Below are 17697 nucleotides of genomic sequence, written 5' to 3' on the forward strand. Positions count from 1 at the left end.
GTGGTCAGCTGGTAAGTGAGAAAAGGACCGCTGTCATACCGGCCCTGTAGCATTCGTTTTAAAGATGAAAGGCAGCCATACGTAGCTCTGGCTACATAATTTGCAATCCAGAAACGTATATAGGGCTATGTTTTCAGAAAAAGACTATGTTGGATTTACAACGTATTCCTCAAAATTATACGTGTGAAAGCCCAAACCAACATGACACTCTAAACCAGTGGTCACCAAACTTGTTCCTGGAGGGCCGGTGTCCTGCAGATTTTAGCTCCAACCCTAATCAAACACACCTGAACAAGCTAATCAAGGTCTTACTTGGTATACTTGAAACATTCAAGCAGGTGTGTTGAGGCAAGTTGGAGCTAAACCCTGCAGGGACACCGGCCCTCCAGGACCAGGATTGGTGACCCCTGCCCTTTACCCTTATGTTCTTCATCTGAGTCTCTATTTTCGTGACATTATTCTACTTTGACATATGGGCCAAATTCTACAAAAAGCTCACTGTTTGGCAGAAGTGCAAATGACTGCTCAATGGGGGCACTTGTCAACCTGCTTCTGGAAGCTAAAATGTTTAATAAGTCGTGTGAACTAAACAAACGTGATAACTGTTACAAAATATATCAAAATTAATTTTGTATGGCCTGTACTACTGTAAGGGTTCACTCACACAAAATGTGTTTTTCCATTCTAATTTGCTACTTTTACCATTGCTTTTCAAATATACATGCTTGACAAACATACAGGATATGCTTAGGTTTCACATCTTCACAACATGAAGTGCTGCACAAATGAGCATTTTACGTCTGAACTTTCAACACATTTGTTTCATGTTTTCAGGAACAAACTTGGCTAGAAGTTTCTGAAGAGTCTGAAGACCTTGATTAATTGATTTAGCTGTCTTTAATTAGGGCAGGGAATAAACTCTGCAAGACAGTGGCCCTCCAGGAACAGGTATGGGCACCACACTTTTTTCATGGCAACCACTGGTTTATAGCATGCTATTAGTAACAGATCCGCTATCACTATGGAAATGACCATGTGAAAGTAAGCATTCACCAACAAATATTTGAATTAAGCTGTAGATATTTTTTCAAAGACAAAAGCTCTTTATACTAAAATGTTCAAATAAAGCTACTGTTTATTTATGACTTTGAGTTATAGTTCCTCCTCTTAAATGATTAAAGCCCATTCTCACATCATTAAATAAACAAAAGAATGTGAAACCAGTATTAAAAGCAATATGAGTGGAGACTTTATTATTGTGCAAGCAATGGAATTCTTTTTAAATATATAATTGGTCACTTTTTAATTAACAACATTAAATACTGCCTTATTACCTGCCTATTATTAAGATATTACCAGTTTATTGGCACCTATAATGTATAATATTATTTTACACTCCTAACCCTACCCAATACCTAAACCCAACTACTACTGTACTTTACTAACTATTAAATCGGGTGGTCCAGAGTGTATTTTAAGGCTTGCCTGTATTTATTAGATGCAAAGCAATGTGCTCATGCTTCACTTGTAGAAAATGACGTTATTTTTTCATATATCTTACTTTCATTATATACAGCTACTCAGCTAATATGAAAACCACTGTCATGTTTCCTAGTTCCTCCAAAAGCCCGCCCTCAAGAGGCTCTGATTGGTCAGCTAAAATAATGTGCTGCGATTCACAGATCAGCTCCACATCACCAGGACAAGCGTCACGCCCCTACAAGCAGGAGTTTTTAGCCGAATCCAGCACTGAACTGGGAGAGATTCTGGAAGCTGTCATTTGTCAAATGCTTTTATAAATCTCTGGAACATAATTCAAATTAAACTGTAAGCACTTCTCTCTTTGTGTTGTGTCCTTCGGAAGCTAAAACAGAACGAGCTCTGTGGAATATACAGTAGCAGCATTTGGATGCTTTCTCTGCTATAACATTACAGCTTCTCTGGCCACGCCCCTTCGCTGTGCAGTGTATATGCGCATGATAAATGCATGTAACCTGAAATGTTTGTGATCTCATTAACCCTGATGGTTTTTTTTTTTTTTGTAGTCCCCAAACTTCATTCGCTGTAGGCTTTGCTAAGCTAACTCTGTAAAAGCCAATGTCTCCCTTTGCATTGAACTTTGATAATTACTTTGAGCGTATTACATTACAGAGATGTTGTTTATGTTTCACACAGCTACATTTCTTATCAACTGAAGTTTAAAATATGATATCGTAGAGGACAACCCTTTTAACTGAGCTTAAAGTCTTATTTAATGGGTTGTTAATAGTGTGAATTGTACATTAAAATACACTGTGAGCATATATTCATTATGACTAACATGACAGCTTCACCTGATGATGTTAAAGAAAAGTTTTGATGAAACTAAACAGTTTTGTGTTGGGAGCAGTTAAGATGAACTTACCAACAGTCATGGTGGGATCACTAGTGGGTGAGCCTGTGGCATTTGCATCTATCTCTGTTACAGCTGTGAAAACACAGACAAAATGGTATGAACAACAGATATACAACAAAAGCATACAACCTAAGACACAAAATTCAATTGTCAGTCAGTTTCCTGTAAGTATGTTTCTTATAATCCAATCAGGCACACTCTGTTAATGATTCAGCGGTCAATAAGGAACTATTTACTGTCAGACGCAAAAAATGCATCACATCCTGACAGTTATTTCATTATTTTCCAAGAACAAACAGTCATACGGAGTGACTGCCACCTGCAGTTATATGCTGCCTCAGTTAATACCTAGCAACCACAAACAAAAGAACAATACATGACAAGGAAAAGTGAACTCCTAAACACACACACAGCCGCCATGTACCTATTATAACTTGCTTTCAGAATGAAGTCGGAATTTCAAGTGCGGACATAGAAAGAAAGTTATAGAGAAATGAAGAACTATTAAGCTATTTGCATAACTTCCCGGTTATATATTAATCTAGTTTTCCACACACCTAAATGGTCACACAGACCTCTTGATTCACAGTTTACCCAGCAATAAAGTCACAATCATTCACGCTTAATGGAGAAGAAAAGGTCAATAAAACGGAGTTGAAATAGGCTTTCATTATTTGTTTAAAAACTATTTAGGCCAGATTAATCAATCAATAGCGATGTTTCCACTCAGTTAACCAAAAGGAAAATAATCATTTAAAAATAAAGAATAGTCATTTAATTCATCCCATGTGTACAAGAGAACACAACTGCACTTTGTGGAAAACTAGCATGAATTATAAATAAAATAATAATAAAATAAATGATGCTACAAACGTGGAACCCCCTGTAGCTTTCCCTCCCTTCATAATAAATGTCAGATAATTAATTGAATAACATGTAATGTCATGTTATCTTGCATTCAGTGATGGATGACTTGTGTTTGGTCACATAATCTTGTTTTGGGAGGTTATTTAACCAAATCATTTGGATGATAGACTTCGGCTCAACAACATGTTAAATGTGTGCACAAAGACAGGTTCACTGGTTTGTCCACAGTCAAGTAACATGATCTGTTATGATGCAGACACAGGAGCTTTTCATTGTAGATCAAATTATTCATTTAAATATATGTGTTTCAATTAAAGCTTGTTGACAATTTTATTATCATGCATAAAAAAAATTCTCATATAAGCATTCCTGAGCACATGTTAGGATTTTATGCATATTTGTGATTCCATTAAACTTTTTTTCAAGCAATATCCCTAGATTGCTATGAAAAAAATGTAGATGGAGTACAACATACAGTGTTGGCCAAAATACAAACATACAATTGGCATAGTTTTCTGTTGTTTCTGAGGAGTTGGCCCTTACAACCCACATAAATTGTATGAAATATCTGAGCAATTTCAGTGTTACGGATGTGACGTTTGCAGTCAAAACTCAAAGCATAAACTCACATAAAAGGTATATGTTAACATGTTAACAAAATATCAATCTGTAAACATGTTTTGTACTTTAAATGAGGAAAATAAGCATGTGTTATGGATGTGACAAATAAAAAATTGTCTGCGGGTTTACAGTCCATAACATACTTTGTAGAAATTCTGTGAATTAAACTGCACAATACAAAATAAACAGTGCTAATCAAAAGGAAAATAGTTCTCTCTATAAAAAAATTGATTGGTTTTATTTAATTGAATATTTTCACATTTTGAGGAAAAATCTAAAATGTTGTGGATGTGACATCTCTCTGTTATGGATGTGACAGATGTGAAATTGCCACTTGTGACTTTGGTAAATCAAATCAAATAGTTTGAAAACACTGACAGAGACATTTTTAGTATTTCTAAAGTACTGTAAAATACTTGCTTACCCAAAAAACCCCAAAACAGTTTCTGTATTTTGGTGAAAAAAATAAAAAATCATGGCAAGGTTGACATTTGCATGTAGTTTTCCCTACAAATATGAATGTAAAAGAAAATTGGCAATGACTATAGCTAATGTATCTTATAAAAACTTTTAAAGACCTAGCAAAGGTCATTTGAAGTAAATCAATTAACCTGAAACAAAGCAGTCAAATGTTTGCACTGTCTATTTTTGTCTATCTGTGTCTATCTTTGAATGTAAATCTGGCTTAACAGATCTGCATATCATTAGGTAAGTTATTAAACAATGCATTTTTAATAAATTATGATATATAGATTCGTTAAACAATGCTATAACCTTCATTTCCTGTGAATTTAAGGAGATTATAAGTTACAATTATGTCATCGTTTGGAAACCAATAATTCCGTGGTATTTTTTTTTTTTCTACTATGGATGTCAATGGCTTCCGGTTACTAACATTAGTACCACTTGAGAGAGCTTGAATTTTATATGAGTTAGAACTTTAGGTGAAGTGTCCCTTCAAGGGGTTTCTTAAAAAGTAATGATGCACCAGACGTTTAGGCACTATGTTTAAATTACAAACATCTGTTTCTGTTTTAGATTGAGGGCAAATGTAAAAAAATAACTGACACTACTGAAAATGGTGTGCATGCATACATATATTTATAATATCAGATCATACAAACGTGTATGCTTCAGAAATAATGGTATTCCACATTTATTTCTTGAGTATAAAATGCACTATTAATAAAGCCCTATTAGCATACTACAAATCGCATGTAACCAAACCTGAGGTAGAAAAAAAGAAAAGAAAAGAAAGAAAAAAAACACCCCGGTTAAAATACAAGACTGCTTGATCTTGCATTGTTTTATTAAACAGTGGCATTAATAAAGCATCTTGTGTGTTTTCTCAAGGGCAGTGCATGATTTAGGGTGATTAGCCTACTACTTGCTAATCCTTTCCAGACACAAAAGAGATGAGTGGGTTATGTAAGGTCCAGTTCCTGCTCAAAGCATCACCAGAAAACTAAAGCTGAACGAGCAATGAGGCTCTCTGGGTCAAAGAGCACATAAGGTTTCACTTCTGACCAGAGCAGAGGTCGGGTCACTGATGATTGTACTGGAATTTGAACTTTCAACAAAAATCTCCTCTAATTAAGGTAGTAGTTCTCTAAACAGCAAAGGTTGTAAATGTTTAATTGTTTCATGTTAATTTTTTTACATTAATGTAAATGTAACTAAAATAGCCATCTAATATCAAGTGGGTCATATATATTTGTAATAAAAAGTTACCTGAAATATATAGTAAAAGTGGTCTAATATATATTTTATTTTATTTTACAGATATATTTAGCATCTACAGATCAAATAAAATAACATCAAATAAAATAACATAATATAACCATATATATAATTGTTATTATATTTTAAAATAATTACATAACTACAAACCTAAAACTTACATTTATAAAAAAAATGAACAAGAAAAAAACAACCATAGCAGCAATCAAATGATACTAGAATACAGAAAAATATTTACTAAACAAAAAACAACAACAAAACAAATTCATTAAAAACTAAATAACTAAATTAAAACCAAATGATCAGCATATCACATCAGATTTTCTTTAGACCTTTATTAAAACAACAGGTATTATAAAGTGTTTGTAATATATCAGTAAAGCAATGAACCTTCAATTCTTTGGGTCGTTCAAGAATTCTACTACACACTCATAATAAGCATTCATTCCGGTCAAAGGAAATGAAGCTGCTTCAATTCTGTTACCAGAGGAGCTGATGTCTCAACACTCTGTCCTCCAACCAAATTCCACTACTGATACATACAGTAGGACCTCTATTTCCGAATGTGGGTGTGTGTGTGTGTGTGTGTGTGTGTGTGTGGGTGTGTGTGTGTGTGTGTGTGTGTGTATGTGTGTGGTAGGAATAAAATGCCCTTGAAACTTGTCTCACTATCTCTCACACAGAAACACACATATTAAACTTGCGAACCATGCGTTGTTAAATTTAACTGTAAGATTACATTTTATTTAAGATCTATTTCAAAATGAATTATGTGCAATGTATGAATTTAAAGTCTTATAACACCATTTGTCATTGAAATTTATTATTTTATATAATATAAAATAATTATTATTTTATATTATATTTAACTAACAGGGACTCTTTATAGTATTTAGATGTTGATCTTTTTTTATTTTGGATAAAAGTAATTGCTATATATATATATATATATATATATATATATATATATATATATATATATATATATATATATATATATAAAAACTTTCATTCTACAAAAAAAAAGCATTTTCACACTATGAATTATTTCTCACATTCACACTATGAATTTAAAAAAAAAACATTTGGTCACGCTTCACACAGTGTAACTAACTATTCATTTAAGTACTGAGAAGCATTAATTAATTGCACATCCTTGAAATGTTTAGGGTTAGAATGTGGGTTAGGTTTGGGGTTAGTTGCATGTAATTATAATAAATTATAAGTTCACAGATTATGTAATTAGGAAACTTTACCAAACAAAGTGTTACCAAACATTTCACTTAAATATTCTTTGAGGAACATATTATTTGTATACTGCGTTTGATTAACTGGCACTCTTTAAAGTATTTACATGTTGTTCTTATTTTGATAAAAGCATCTGCTAAATGAAACTGACGTGACACAGAAAACAACATGAAAATTTTAAGTGCAATATAAAAATATATTTTTTTTTATTTGTGTTGATGATAGAAACTTTCATTCGATAAAAATGCATTTTTAAGTATTCTGAAAAAAACTAGATTATACAGATACTCTTCACATTATAAATGAAAATTATAAACATTTGGTCACCCTTTATTTTAATGTGTCCTTGTTACAGTGTAACTAACTATTCATTTAAGTACTGAGTAGCATTAATTAATTGCACATACTTGATATGTTTAGGGTTAGAATGTGGGTTAGGTTTAGGGTTAGTTGCATGTATTTATGCATAATTAATTGTAAGTACACAGAATGTGTAATAAGGAAACCTTCAAATGGAGTGTTACCCAACATTTCATTTGAATATTCTTTAAAGAACCAAAAATGTATTTTCTATAGCATCACTGTTTGTAAAAATCCATTTATAGTGGTTCTTTGCTCCTTTATTTTCAAGAATGTATATAAAGTCAATAATATGTCCTCATAACGAAGGCGCAGAGAGACAAAAGTGTATAAGAAGGACAAAATATGATGAGAGTGTGTGTATGTGTGCGTGTGTGAGAGAGAGAGTGAAATGTGTGGGTTGATGGGCAGATCTGACATGCCCTTAGGCTGCAGTCTCCTGTGCTGCTCCAAAGCAGAAAACTTGATGCCAGGCAGCAAAAAAAAATTCTGACAACTGTGAACTGCTTTCACCTCCACCTCCCACAGATCAACACACACTCACATCTATCATTCTCCGTCCCCAAAACACAACACAAAACCTTTCTGTTTAATCATATACTCTTTTCACTCCATGACTCTAATAAAATCCTTTGTTAAGTCATGAAAGGGGTGTTTATATGGGTCAATGGCCAGATATTAGTGTCAGTTTTCAAACAAGTTGTTAAATGTACTTTAATTAAGATCATATTTCCTTGTCCCATTTTGAGGTTTGTGTACTACTAATCTACTACTACCACTACTAATCATATTGACCATTAGTGAATACATTCAGCTCCATGTGAGCTGTGAAAACAACCAGCTGGATAAACATCATTCCTTGCATTCTCTAGAATGCTGGATTCTGACTGGTCAGTCAGGACATTATTCCCAGATAACTAATAACACAGGCTCATATGAATTCTTGCAATCATCATGACCATCAGTGATTACGTTTACATCCATATTTATATGCTCGTCTGTCTTGCCACTCATTTAAACTGTATGGCGCCACCTTGTGACTGAATATTATGTAGATTAGCGTTTGCTCCATTCAGCTGTTGTCGTTTCTGTCAGCTCTCCATTAAATTAAAATGATTACTAAATTATTATGAATATTTTTAGTACATTTTGTAAAAAGTAGCCATGTAATAAGTGGAATAAAGTACATCCAGGCAATTGTTTTCATAAATTCCGCTTCACATCAGGGAGCTGTCAGGCTTTATTCTGCGACAACAACCACCTGGATGTACTGTATCTCTTACAAATAAGGAATAATCAATGGATTGATTGAATTTAAAGTCCCCAAGAAATCAAATCTAATTATATGATTTTGTTAGCTCACATTGCTAGTTTTGTGGTGAACAATTCATTTGTGCATGTCATTAAGAAAAAAAAAATTGTTTGGCCTTCCAATCTTTAATTGAAACCTGAAAATCCACTTCCTGTTTCTTTTTTCAGTTAAATCAGGTCAGATCACATATATCTTAGCATATGGGCGTGGCTAACATATTTAATCATGACGCTCTAGCTGTCAAATTGGACAAAAAACAGTAATGGTGAGGAGGAGGGGTCTGTTAGGTTGTAATAACTCTCCGCAAATGCTTTTCCTGATCTTTCTGAATGAAATGTTTACTTTACTGCATCCAAGCTCTACTATGCTCAGGTGTTCTATAGTGGGTTGCACACCCGATGCGCCGCTCAGTGCCATGACGCTTGGATTTGAAACCTTCATGTGTAGTGTTCTGTCTTTACAAATGTCCTAAATATAAAATAATAACTTATTTGGGATCAGGACGCTTTTCTGCATTTCATAAAGACGCTTAGTATTTCACACAGAAACGCCAACTGAGCCGAGGCTCAAAACAGCAACCCAGCGACCTTCTTGCTGTAAGGCAAACGTGCTACCCACTGCACCACTGCGTCGCCAACAACCCATGTATCAAACTATTTTATCACACACATTCCAGCCAATCAGGAACATGAATTTCATGAGCCTATACTGTATATGTAAACTATAGTTTATATGTTTTAATATATATATATATATATTTTTTTTTTTTTTGAACTGTGATCTTAAGTTTTTTTTTATTATTATATTAGTTCAAGTTTTGGCTTTACTACTGACTAATTTAATGTATATGCACAACTGTATTATTGTAAAGTATCAAATAGAAAATATTAATTTTAAAAGAGAGATCTGTGAAGACTAAACTACTATGTCAAGTGAAATTATATTTGCACTTTTCCCTTTTAATATTTGCACTTTTCCCTTTTACAGGTAGGGTGTGAACGGTACGTCAGTCTGAACACAATGTTATCCGATGTTTTTAGTGCACTTTGTTTTCCGAACAACGTTTTCAGTATTTCAGATTTTCGTGGATTATTATGAGGTTACAGATTCGCTTAAAGTTATGAAAAAGTTTTGAATGTCACAAGAGTGAGAAAATTGTAAGAGAATTCTATTTTGGGATGAACTATCACATTACCTGTCTCTATGCCAACAGACATAGGATAATAAATGTCTGCTATCAACTAGAATGAAAAAAAGGGTATCTATAAGAGGGCCATAAAACTGTGACTTCTTTAAACAAGTCATGTTGTGACACATTCACAACGTCATAGTGTTGCCCCATTTCAGGCGTTGCCTGTGTCATTGTTATCAAAGTAATTTTAATTATTATGTAAACCATTAATATGACAGGAAATTATTTAAGTGAATGCATTTTAATGTGCAGTGAATCTATTTAAATGTTTGATTTCTAATGTTAGAAATGTAGACCTAGAACATCTTACCAATCACATCCAATCACAACAAACTTATTGAGAATAATGTTCTCTTTTATTAATTCATAAGTCAGTTTAAAAATGCATGTATTTCTTTACATTTGCAGTTTATCATCAATAATTCCAAGGTATTTTTCCATCACATCAGCTGTTTAAATATCTTATGTTCCACAGCTAGCATGGTTTTAATCACATAAACATTTTATTTGTAATTAAACAATTTTAATTGTTTTACGATTAAAAAATCATACTAATTTAAAAATCATTCTTCCCAACTGCTTTCAAATGAAATTTAGAAATAGGTGTAACTAGTACATTTTTTTTGTCAAATATTATTTTATATTTGTTATTTAATTCTGTGTGAAATTATTGCAATTCTTTTTTAATGGCCACATATTACGAATAAGCGATATTTATGACATCACAGACACTTTTGTATGTCTTCGGTAATTAGCTACCATTTACCGCTAACACTGTTAAGCCATGCCAATGTTGTTCCTCTATTTTTTCTTGTTTTACACTCTTTGTTTAATGGCACATACATGCTCTTAGTCTGTTCCTCTTTCACAAAGCCTTATATGTAACAGTTATATGACCTCTGCTTAGAGTTACTGCTGTGCTGGAAGCAATATCTTAGACTGAAATGTCTTAAAGCTATTATCAAATTGACCCCACCATTGCATGTCATATTTAAAGCTGAAATAGTTGCACACAATATCAGATACATTTTATTTTTATTTTTTTATTTGTACAGTAATAGACAATGTACTGCATTTTAAAATAAAATTAAACACGTAAATGTATTAAGCAAAACAATGTAAGAAGCAAAACAAAATAAAATCTTTAAACAAAAAAAATTAATAACTAACTAACTTCAAACTAATAATAAAATACAAAAGCACAAAATTTGCTCAAACAGTAACAAAAAATATAAAGATTTAGTAAAATCACTATACTTGTTTAAAAATAATATTAAAATAACACCAGCTGTATATAGAGCTGTGATATGATCTAAAATAAAATAATAATAATAACATATTTTTTCTAAATATAAACAAACCACAAATCCTAAATTAGAGAGATGCATCAATATAATAAAATAAAATATTATATCCTGGGGCTTGAAAAATTTGTGATATTACTTTTGTAAAACTAAGTTACTTTTGAAAGCCTAAATTGATGCACTTTTCATTTGGACACCTTTCAAACCATCAGAAAGCTTTATTGTACACATTCACAACACCAATGGCTGCATTTTTGTCATGTTATCAATACAATGTCAAACTGTAGTTTCGAATCATATACCACTGAGCTAAATGTTCATTTTTAAATATTTGAGTTCCTCTCTTTTTTGTTCCTTAACCACACTTCCTTCTTTCTGTCTAAAACTGGCTGATCCGGCCATCTGTACACAAAACAAGCCATTTTAATATACTCTCTCTTACTCTCTCTTCCAATGGCTTACAAAGCATTAAATGGCACTTAGGTAACAGATGGTTCCCTAAAGAAGCACTTCTGCGCTGGTACACACTACACAAACCCACACTCGATCATATCCAATTAAAGCACAGTCGGCCTATGCTGTCCAATTAGAAGCAGATTTACAACCTGTAATCCCAATAAACCTAGAGAGAAGAGAAGAGAAGAGAAGAGAAGAGAAGAGAAGAGAAGAGAAGAGAAGAGAAGAGAAGAGAAGAGAAGAGAAGAGAAGAGAAGAGAAGAGAAGAGAAGAGAAGAGCCTGCATGAAAAAATAATTCATGTTGAATTCTAAAAAAAACAAGAAATATCAAAAGTGACGATGCATTTTTATGTACAGTGAGAAGTCTGTAATTAACTCTGTGTGGATTTGATTGAAGTTTATAGTTAATTTATAAACCAGACAGCATTAATTAACTATACTGGCTGTGTTAGAGAGCTTCTTTATCCCTCAGACGCCCAGATTAGCATTACAGCACTTTGCCTGGATTAGTGAACTCTCCGAAACAAAGACCTTATTCCACAATCCTCCCAGACCCACAGAAAAAGAGCTCACATGATTTACTAGCATGTCTAAATCTGTGTGTCCGTCTGTCTATCTGTATGCAGAAAAACTTTTGATTAAATGAACTGGTTGCTTATAAACATGCATAATAATAGTAAGTTAGTTAGTGTTTTTGGTCCTTATAAAACACATATTAATACAAAACCATATTCTAGATCCCCTAAACCAACTTTAAAACAACTAAGTCACAATCAATAAGCAGTAATTAGAAGTTTATGAGGGGGGGACAACTCTTATTGCTGAATATATGTTTACTATAGTTTTTGCTGTATCAAATATGATTAATATAAGCACTCACTGCGCTGTGAAGGCAACAAGAGCAAAATTCTCAGATACTTAGTCAAGCGCTAAACATTTTGACACATTCTAGTGGTTTAATCACATTTTACAGGTTTGTATCTAATGGTTTCTTTGATAAGTCTCACATGTAGCATCTGGCTCAATTTCATACACACTGCATGTTAGTTGATCATGCCCACTTATATATCGGGGTATACAGAGATTTGAAAAATTCTTTTTTTTTTGACATGTTATTTCATATAAATATCATAATAATATATATATTGTTGTATTCCACAACTTTAATGATAAAATAATTGTAAGATTAAAAGTGTTTAGTGCATCATATGGGGCACAATTTATTGTTTTACTAAAAAAAACACTATAAAAGTTTTCTGCCCTTAAAATAGTAGTATGTAAGCATACAAGCCCACATAGTTGTTGAACTAGGTATGACAGTCCAAATTTAAAATATTGGAGACACTTTCTTTTTTCTACCCGACTCCTCAAATGATGCTCTGCACAAATGCAGGTTGCCAGACTGATGACGCCAACAGGAGTGAGCGCCCCTGTGTTTTCCACCAAGGCAACCTGGGAGGCTGAGGGTGTACTCTGACTAGGCACGGTTTCCTTGAACTTTGCCAAAGCGCAGTTGTCCCCTCACCACTCTCCCCCGATGGCCTGCACTCACACTGCATCTTTACATTCTGAGCCCGAGCACACGTACGTCATCAAGAAGTGCTTTTGCTCAGCACAGTGTTCATTGCTTTAGTTATATTGTTTTGTATTTTGTATGCAGTGACACACAGTCAAAGATTTTTCTAAACAGATCCATGACTTTTGACGTTCATAAATTATCATAAAATTTCTCGCGCTGCAGGTATTAGGAAGTATACTGAAGGTAGCAGCTGACGTGTAGTGAGGGGTATGACAGTTCATGTTCATTGAAAAGTAAGAATGAATGATAAATCCATTTAACAGTCCCTTAAAAGTTACGTTGTCTTTTGCACTCACACTACAAAGATACTGCACCAAAGCCCAATTGAACCGTGCTCTGGCACACCTCTTCCAGCCAGGCCAAACATTAAAGCGCAACTTGCATAGATCGGCAGTTTTCCTAATGTAATCGGAGCGATCTACTGCACTTACATTGCTATAAAGGCGCTATCTGAAGATGAATTTGGATACATGAATCAGAAACATTTCCATTCAATAAATGTGCAAATAAAATATGATGCACACACTTATTAATGATTCCGACTTGTCGTGAAAAGTAGGCAAAATCTGATATGTAGCGGGGAAAAAAAAGAATAAGTTCATCAGACGCTGGATTCGAATCGAATTCATGCTCGAACATGTCAAAACATGTTACCATGTGCTTTAAGAGCTACGCCACTCACGCTGTTAAAGACACTATAAAATTTTACACCTATACATCGCACTATTTCTTTTTTAATCCACTCAGTGTGATGTTCAGACCCAACTGTGTTAACCGCATCAGCTAAACTCTCCCATTCTATTTTTTTTTTTTGTTATTAATTCCGGAGGACAAACTTGCAAATAACACCGTTTTTCTCTGGTCTATCCGAAAGCAGCATCTCCAAATCACATTCTGTTCAAAGTTTCTCTTTTTGCTTGCTTTTTGCCATTGCTTTTTCGTTGGGTTTAGCCAAAGTAGAGTCATTAGCATATTTATACGGGTGGATGGGGGAGGGGTTTTGCGCTCATGCATGTTGCGCTCAGTTTCACGTTTATTCGCATGTACGAAGAGAATATGCGTGGGATTCGGCGTACGCAGTGTTTCATACATCTGAATTTTTTACTGCGTACGCACATTTACAGCTTTGTGTGCACGTAATGTTTTAGTATGATTTCAACGCAAGCCTACGTACATAAGGCCCCTGGTATTTTTATTTTTTAGAACAGTCAAGAAAAGAATTACATACAGGGCCTTTAAAACAATGTCCCTAAAAAGTGTAGTCAGTGGTTGAATAACTTTTAACTAGATGAATTCTGCTGCTGCGTCTACCAGATCTGCCTCATGTCATCTGAAATCATGCTTACAGCCCAGTAAACACAACCTCAGCCATCAGAACCATGGATATATACAGAACTGACTATGAGCGGAACAGTCAGATCTACCTTGCTGGTAACACGCAATTGCACTTAGCAACTACAAGGGAACTATGAGAGAAAGTTGCATAGTGTTGCTTTGAGGATTTAATTCAATGACTTCATTAGGTTTACAACTTAATGTGCGACTATAAACTTACAAATTGCATTTGTGTTGTCACATTATGTGACCCACAGCAACAGTTACATTGCTTCAATGTCATTTGCAAACCCTTTTCTGTGGCTTCATGGGATATAATAAAGTTTTCCCTGGAACCCTACAATGGAAGTAGTAGGTCATCTGGGTACATCTCACCTGCTGTTTTATGAATATGCAAAACCTCAGAGAATCTTTATCCATTACATCGTAAACATGATTATTATTGGCTACTGCAGATAATAATTCAGAGATCTTTCTCACACATGTTTGTTATTTCCCCTCACACATGACATTTGCTATCAAGCTGCTAACCTGTCAATCTCTCTTTCACTAGCTCTCTGTCTTTGACGACTCCACTAGTGGGACACAGCTGGACTTGGTGCCAGACTGAAAGACAGGACATAGCCACAGGCTATTCCTCTACTGAAGACACTTCACACACACTTCACACACACACACACACACACACACACACACACACACACACACACACACACTTCTCTCTTTTACACAAACACACAGCAGGAGTTATATCATTAGGAACACAAACAAGCCCTGAGGCAAAGGTACATGTGCTGCTGTATATACATTTTAGGGTTTTACGTTTAACTAGGACTTCTGTTTGACATCAAAATGTTAGTAAAATTTAAGAAATAATATTGAATTGACCAAGGAAGCCTCGTCACAAATAAACCACAATTATATTACAAATAAAACACATTTAATAACCTGCTTCTATGGTAGTTTTGCTAAATTAAAGGATGTGATGTAGCTAGTTCCGAGAGTGCTTGCTAACACACAAGAGTGTGTGCATGAATGCGCAGTGGAGAGTCTCAAAGTCATGCCTGACTGTGTGTGATACTGTGACTCACCACACACTAATCATCACACCACACAGTGACCAAATTAAACCTAAAAACATGCACATACACACACACACACACACACACACACACACATTGTGCACTAGAAAATAAAAGGAACTCATATATAATGTAATTCCCAATATAACAATGAAAATATTTGTTATATTCTCTTTGAATTGTTATCTTTAAAGAGGTTTGGGTACAATAACTGCTCAATTTGTCATTCAGTTTGTTATAAGATTAATCTATTTTTTGCCACTGACCACAATATTTCCATGTGATCATTTATGTGACGAAGAGACTTTAAATAAAAGGGAAAAATCCCAATGAGCTCTTGTTTGTTAACATTTGTTAGGCATTGAACTAACAATAAACATAGCACTTTTCTGCATTATTAATCTTCTTATAATCTTGTGGTTAAATAATGTTGCTGTCGGTTCAGTGCATTAGCTAAAGTAAATGTTAACATTTAATCTTTATATTATGCTATCTTAGATCTGCAGTTCTACTAAATGTGGTGGCTGTATCTGTATTATAGGCTACTGCATGATTTACATGTGAATATTTACCCTAGCCATATAAATGTTCACATAAAATCAAGGCATGGTAATACACGTTCATAGTTTAAACGTAAATGCTGGCGTTTTTATATGTTGACCACAAACAAACCAGTTAGCAAAGGACAAGGCTGAACACTTTCCCCAAAAATACTGCTGTCTATCAAGTCAACTCAGGTGTAGTAACAGTTATTTCATCATTTATTTCGTTTAAAACAATAATGGCTTTCATGTTTAAACTCTTCCTTCGGTTAATTCTTCCTTCAGACTATTAAAATGTGTCTCACGTTTTGTTTGGTGTTGCCACGCTAAAGTATTGCCACTAACAAACACTAATAAATATCAGGTCAACGTTGATATTAAACTAAAAAGAAATCGCTCGAGACTGTCCATGGTCCTTAACTCAACTCGGCGAAAGTCAAATCACCAAAAGCGGTTTTACTTAACATAATAATATCTGTGTACATAACTTCATTTCAAATACGGGCAGCTTGTTGAATATCTCAAATAAACCTATTAGCTAACACAAAGAGATCGCAGGCTTACCTGAAGTCGAGATTAATATCAATAGGAAGAAGAGTCGGTGCGTCAGTAACATAGTTCTCTTCTTAAATAACATTCATACAAATACAAAAAATATAATGATATAAGAAAAAAACAATGAAAACAGAAGATGTCTCCCGTCACAGGGGCTTTGTGCCCGGTATCTCGGTGGCTTTCGGAGGTTTATATCCGTTGGAGGACACAGATCCGCTACAGGTGGTTTGAAAGCGTCCAGCGGGTTAAATACGCCCGCAGTGGGAGGATTCTGAGCCCACAGATTGCGAAAGACTTTTGAAATCAGTGTGACATTCACTTTATCCCCACACACACCCAACATTGAGACACGCGTGCAGGTAACCAGTGTTAATAATATCACCAAACACTAACACAAGGGTTTTGTTAGCAGTAGTTTAACGTATAGCCTAAACTAAAATTTAGCTAAGGTTATCTTCAACATATAGGCTACTAAGTAGGCTAAGCTATTAAGATATAAAGTCTTCCATTCCATCATGGAAATTAGTACCATACTATTCATTTTTTTATACTATATCTAAAACAACTGTAGTCCATCATTTTTTGATATATCGAGTTTTTAATATTATTATTAATAATAATAATAATAATAATAATAATAATAATAATAATAATAATAATAACAACAACAACAACAACAACAACAACAACAACAACAACAACAACAACAGCAACAACAACAACAACAACAACAATAATAATAATAATAGTTGCCAAAATATAAATGCATTATTATTATTATTATAATTATTATTATAATTATTATTATTGTTGTTGTTGTTGTTAACATCATCCACAAAAACAGCATTCAATGTTATTCATTTACTAAATAATTTGACTTTCTGTGGCATATTTGGTTCACCGTCTTGGCTCTCATGCCAGAATATCATTGAACAAGATGTCCATTACTAGATTAATGGTTAACTTCCTATTTTTAAATGTGCCAAGTTAGATTTGATGTGGACAGCTTTGAGTCTCCGTTTATTTTTATTTTTTTATATGCATTTATTTGGAGTTTATTTGCTATGTTAAGAGTTAAATCTAAAAAATCCAAGACTTCCTCAGTGTG

General features: G+C 33.9%; 1 protein-coding gene across 8 annotated transcripts in view; it reads right to left on the reverse strand.

Annotated features, from left to right (window-relative positions):
- Nucleotides 1-16809, reverse strand: part of si:ch211-198m17.1 — a 38127-nt gene extending 21318 nt beyond the window's left edge. For all 8 annotated transcript variants that reach the window (XM_087244991.1, XM_087244993.1, XM_087244988.1 and 5 more), the window contains exons 1-2: nucleotides 16599-16809; nucleotides 2405-2467 (exon numbers count right to left, since the gene is read on the reverse strand). Coding sequence is in view for 6 of the 8 variants with exons in the window: in XM_087244988.1 (XP_087101114.1) it covers nucleotides 2405-2467; nucleotides 16599-16671 (136 nt within the window). In the remaining 2 variants the exon portion in view is untranslated. The remainder of the gene's footprint in view (nucleotides 1-2404; nucleotides 2468-16598) is intronic.
- Between the last annotated feature and the right edge of the window lie 888 nt (nucleotides 16810-17697).

Source organism: Danio rerio, chromosome 3 (assembly GCF_052040795.2).
Source record: "Danio rerio strain M-AB ecotype USA chromosome 3, GRCz13ab, whole genome shotgun sequence".
NCBI classification, from domain to species: domain Eukaryota; kingdom Metazoa; phylum Chordata; class Actinopteri; order Cypriniformes; family Danionidae; genus Danio; species Danio rerio.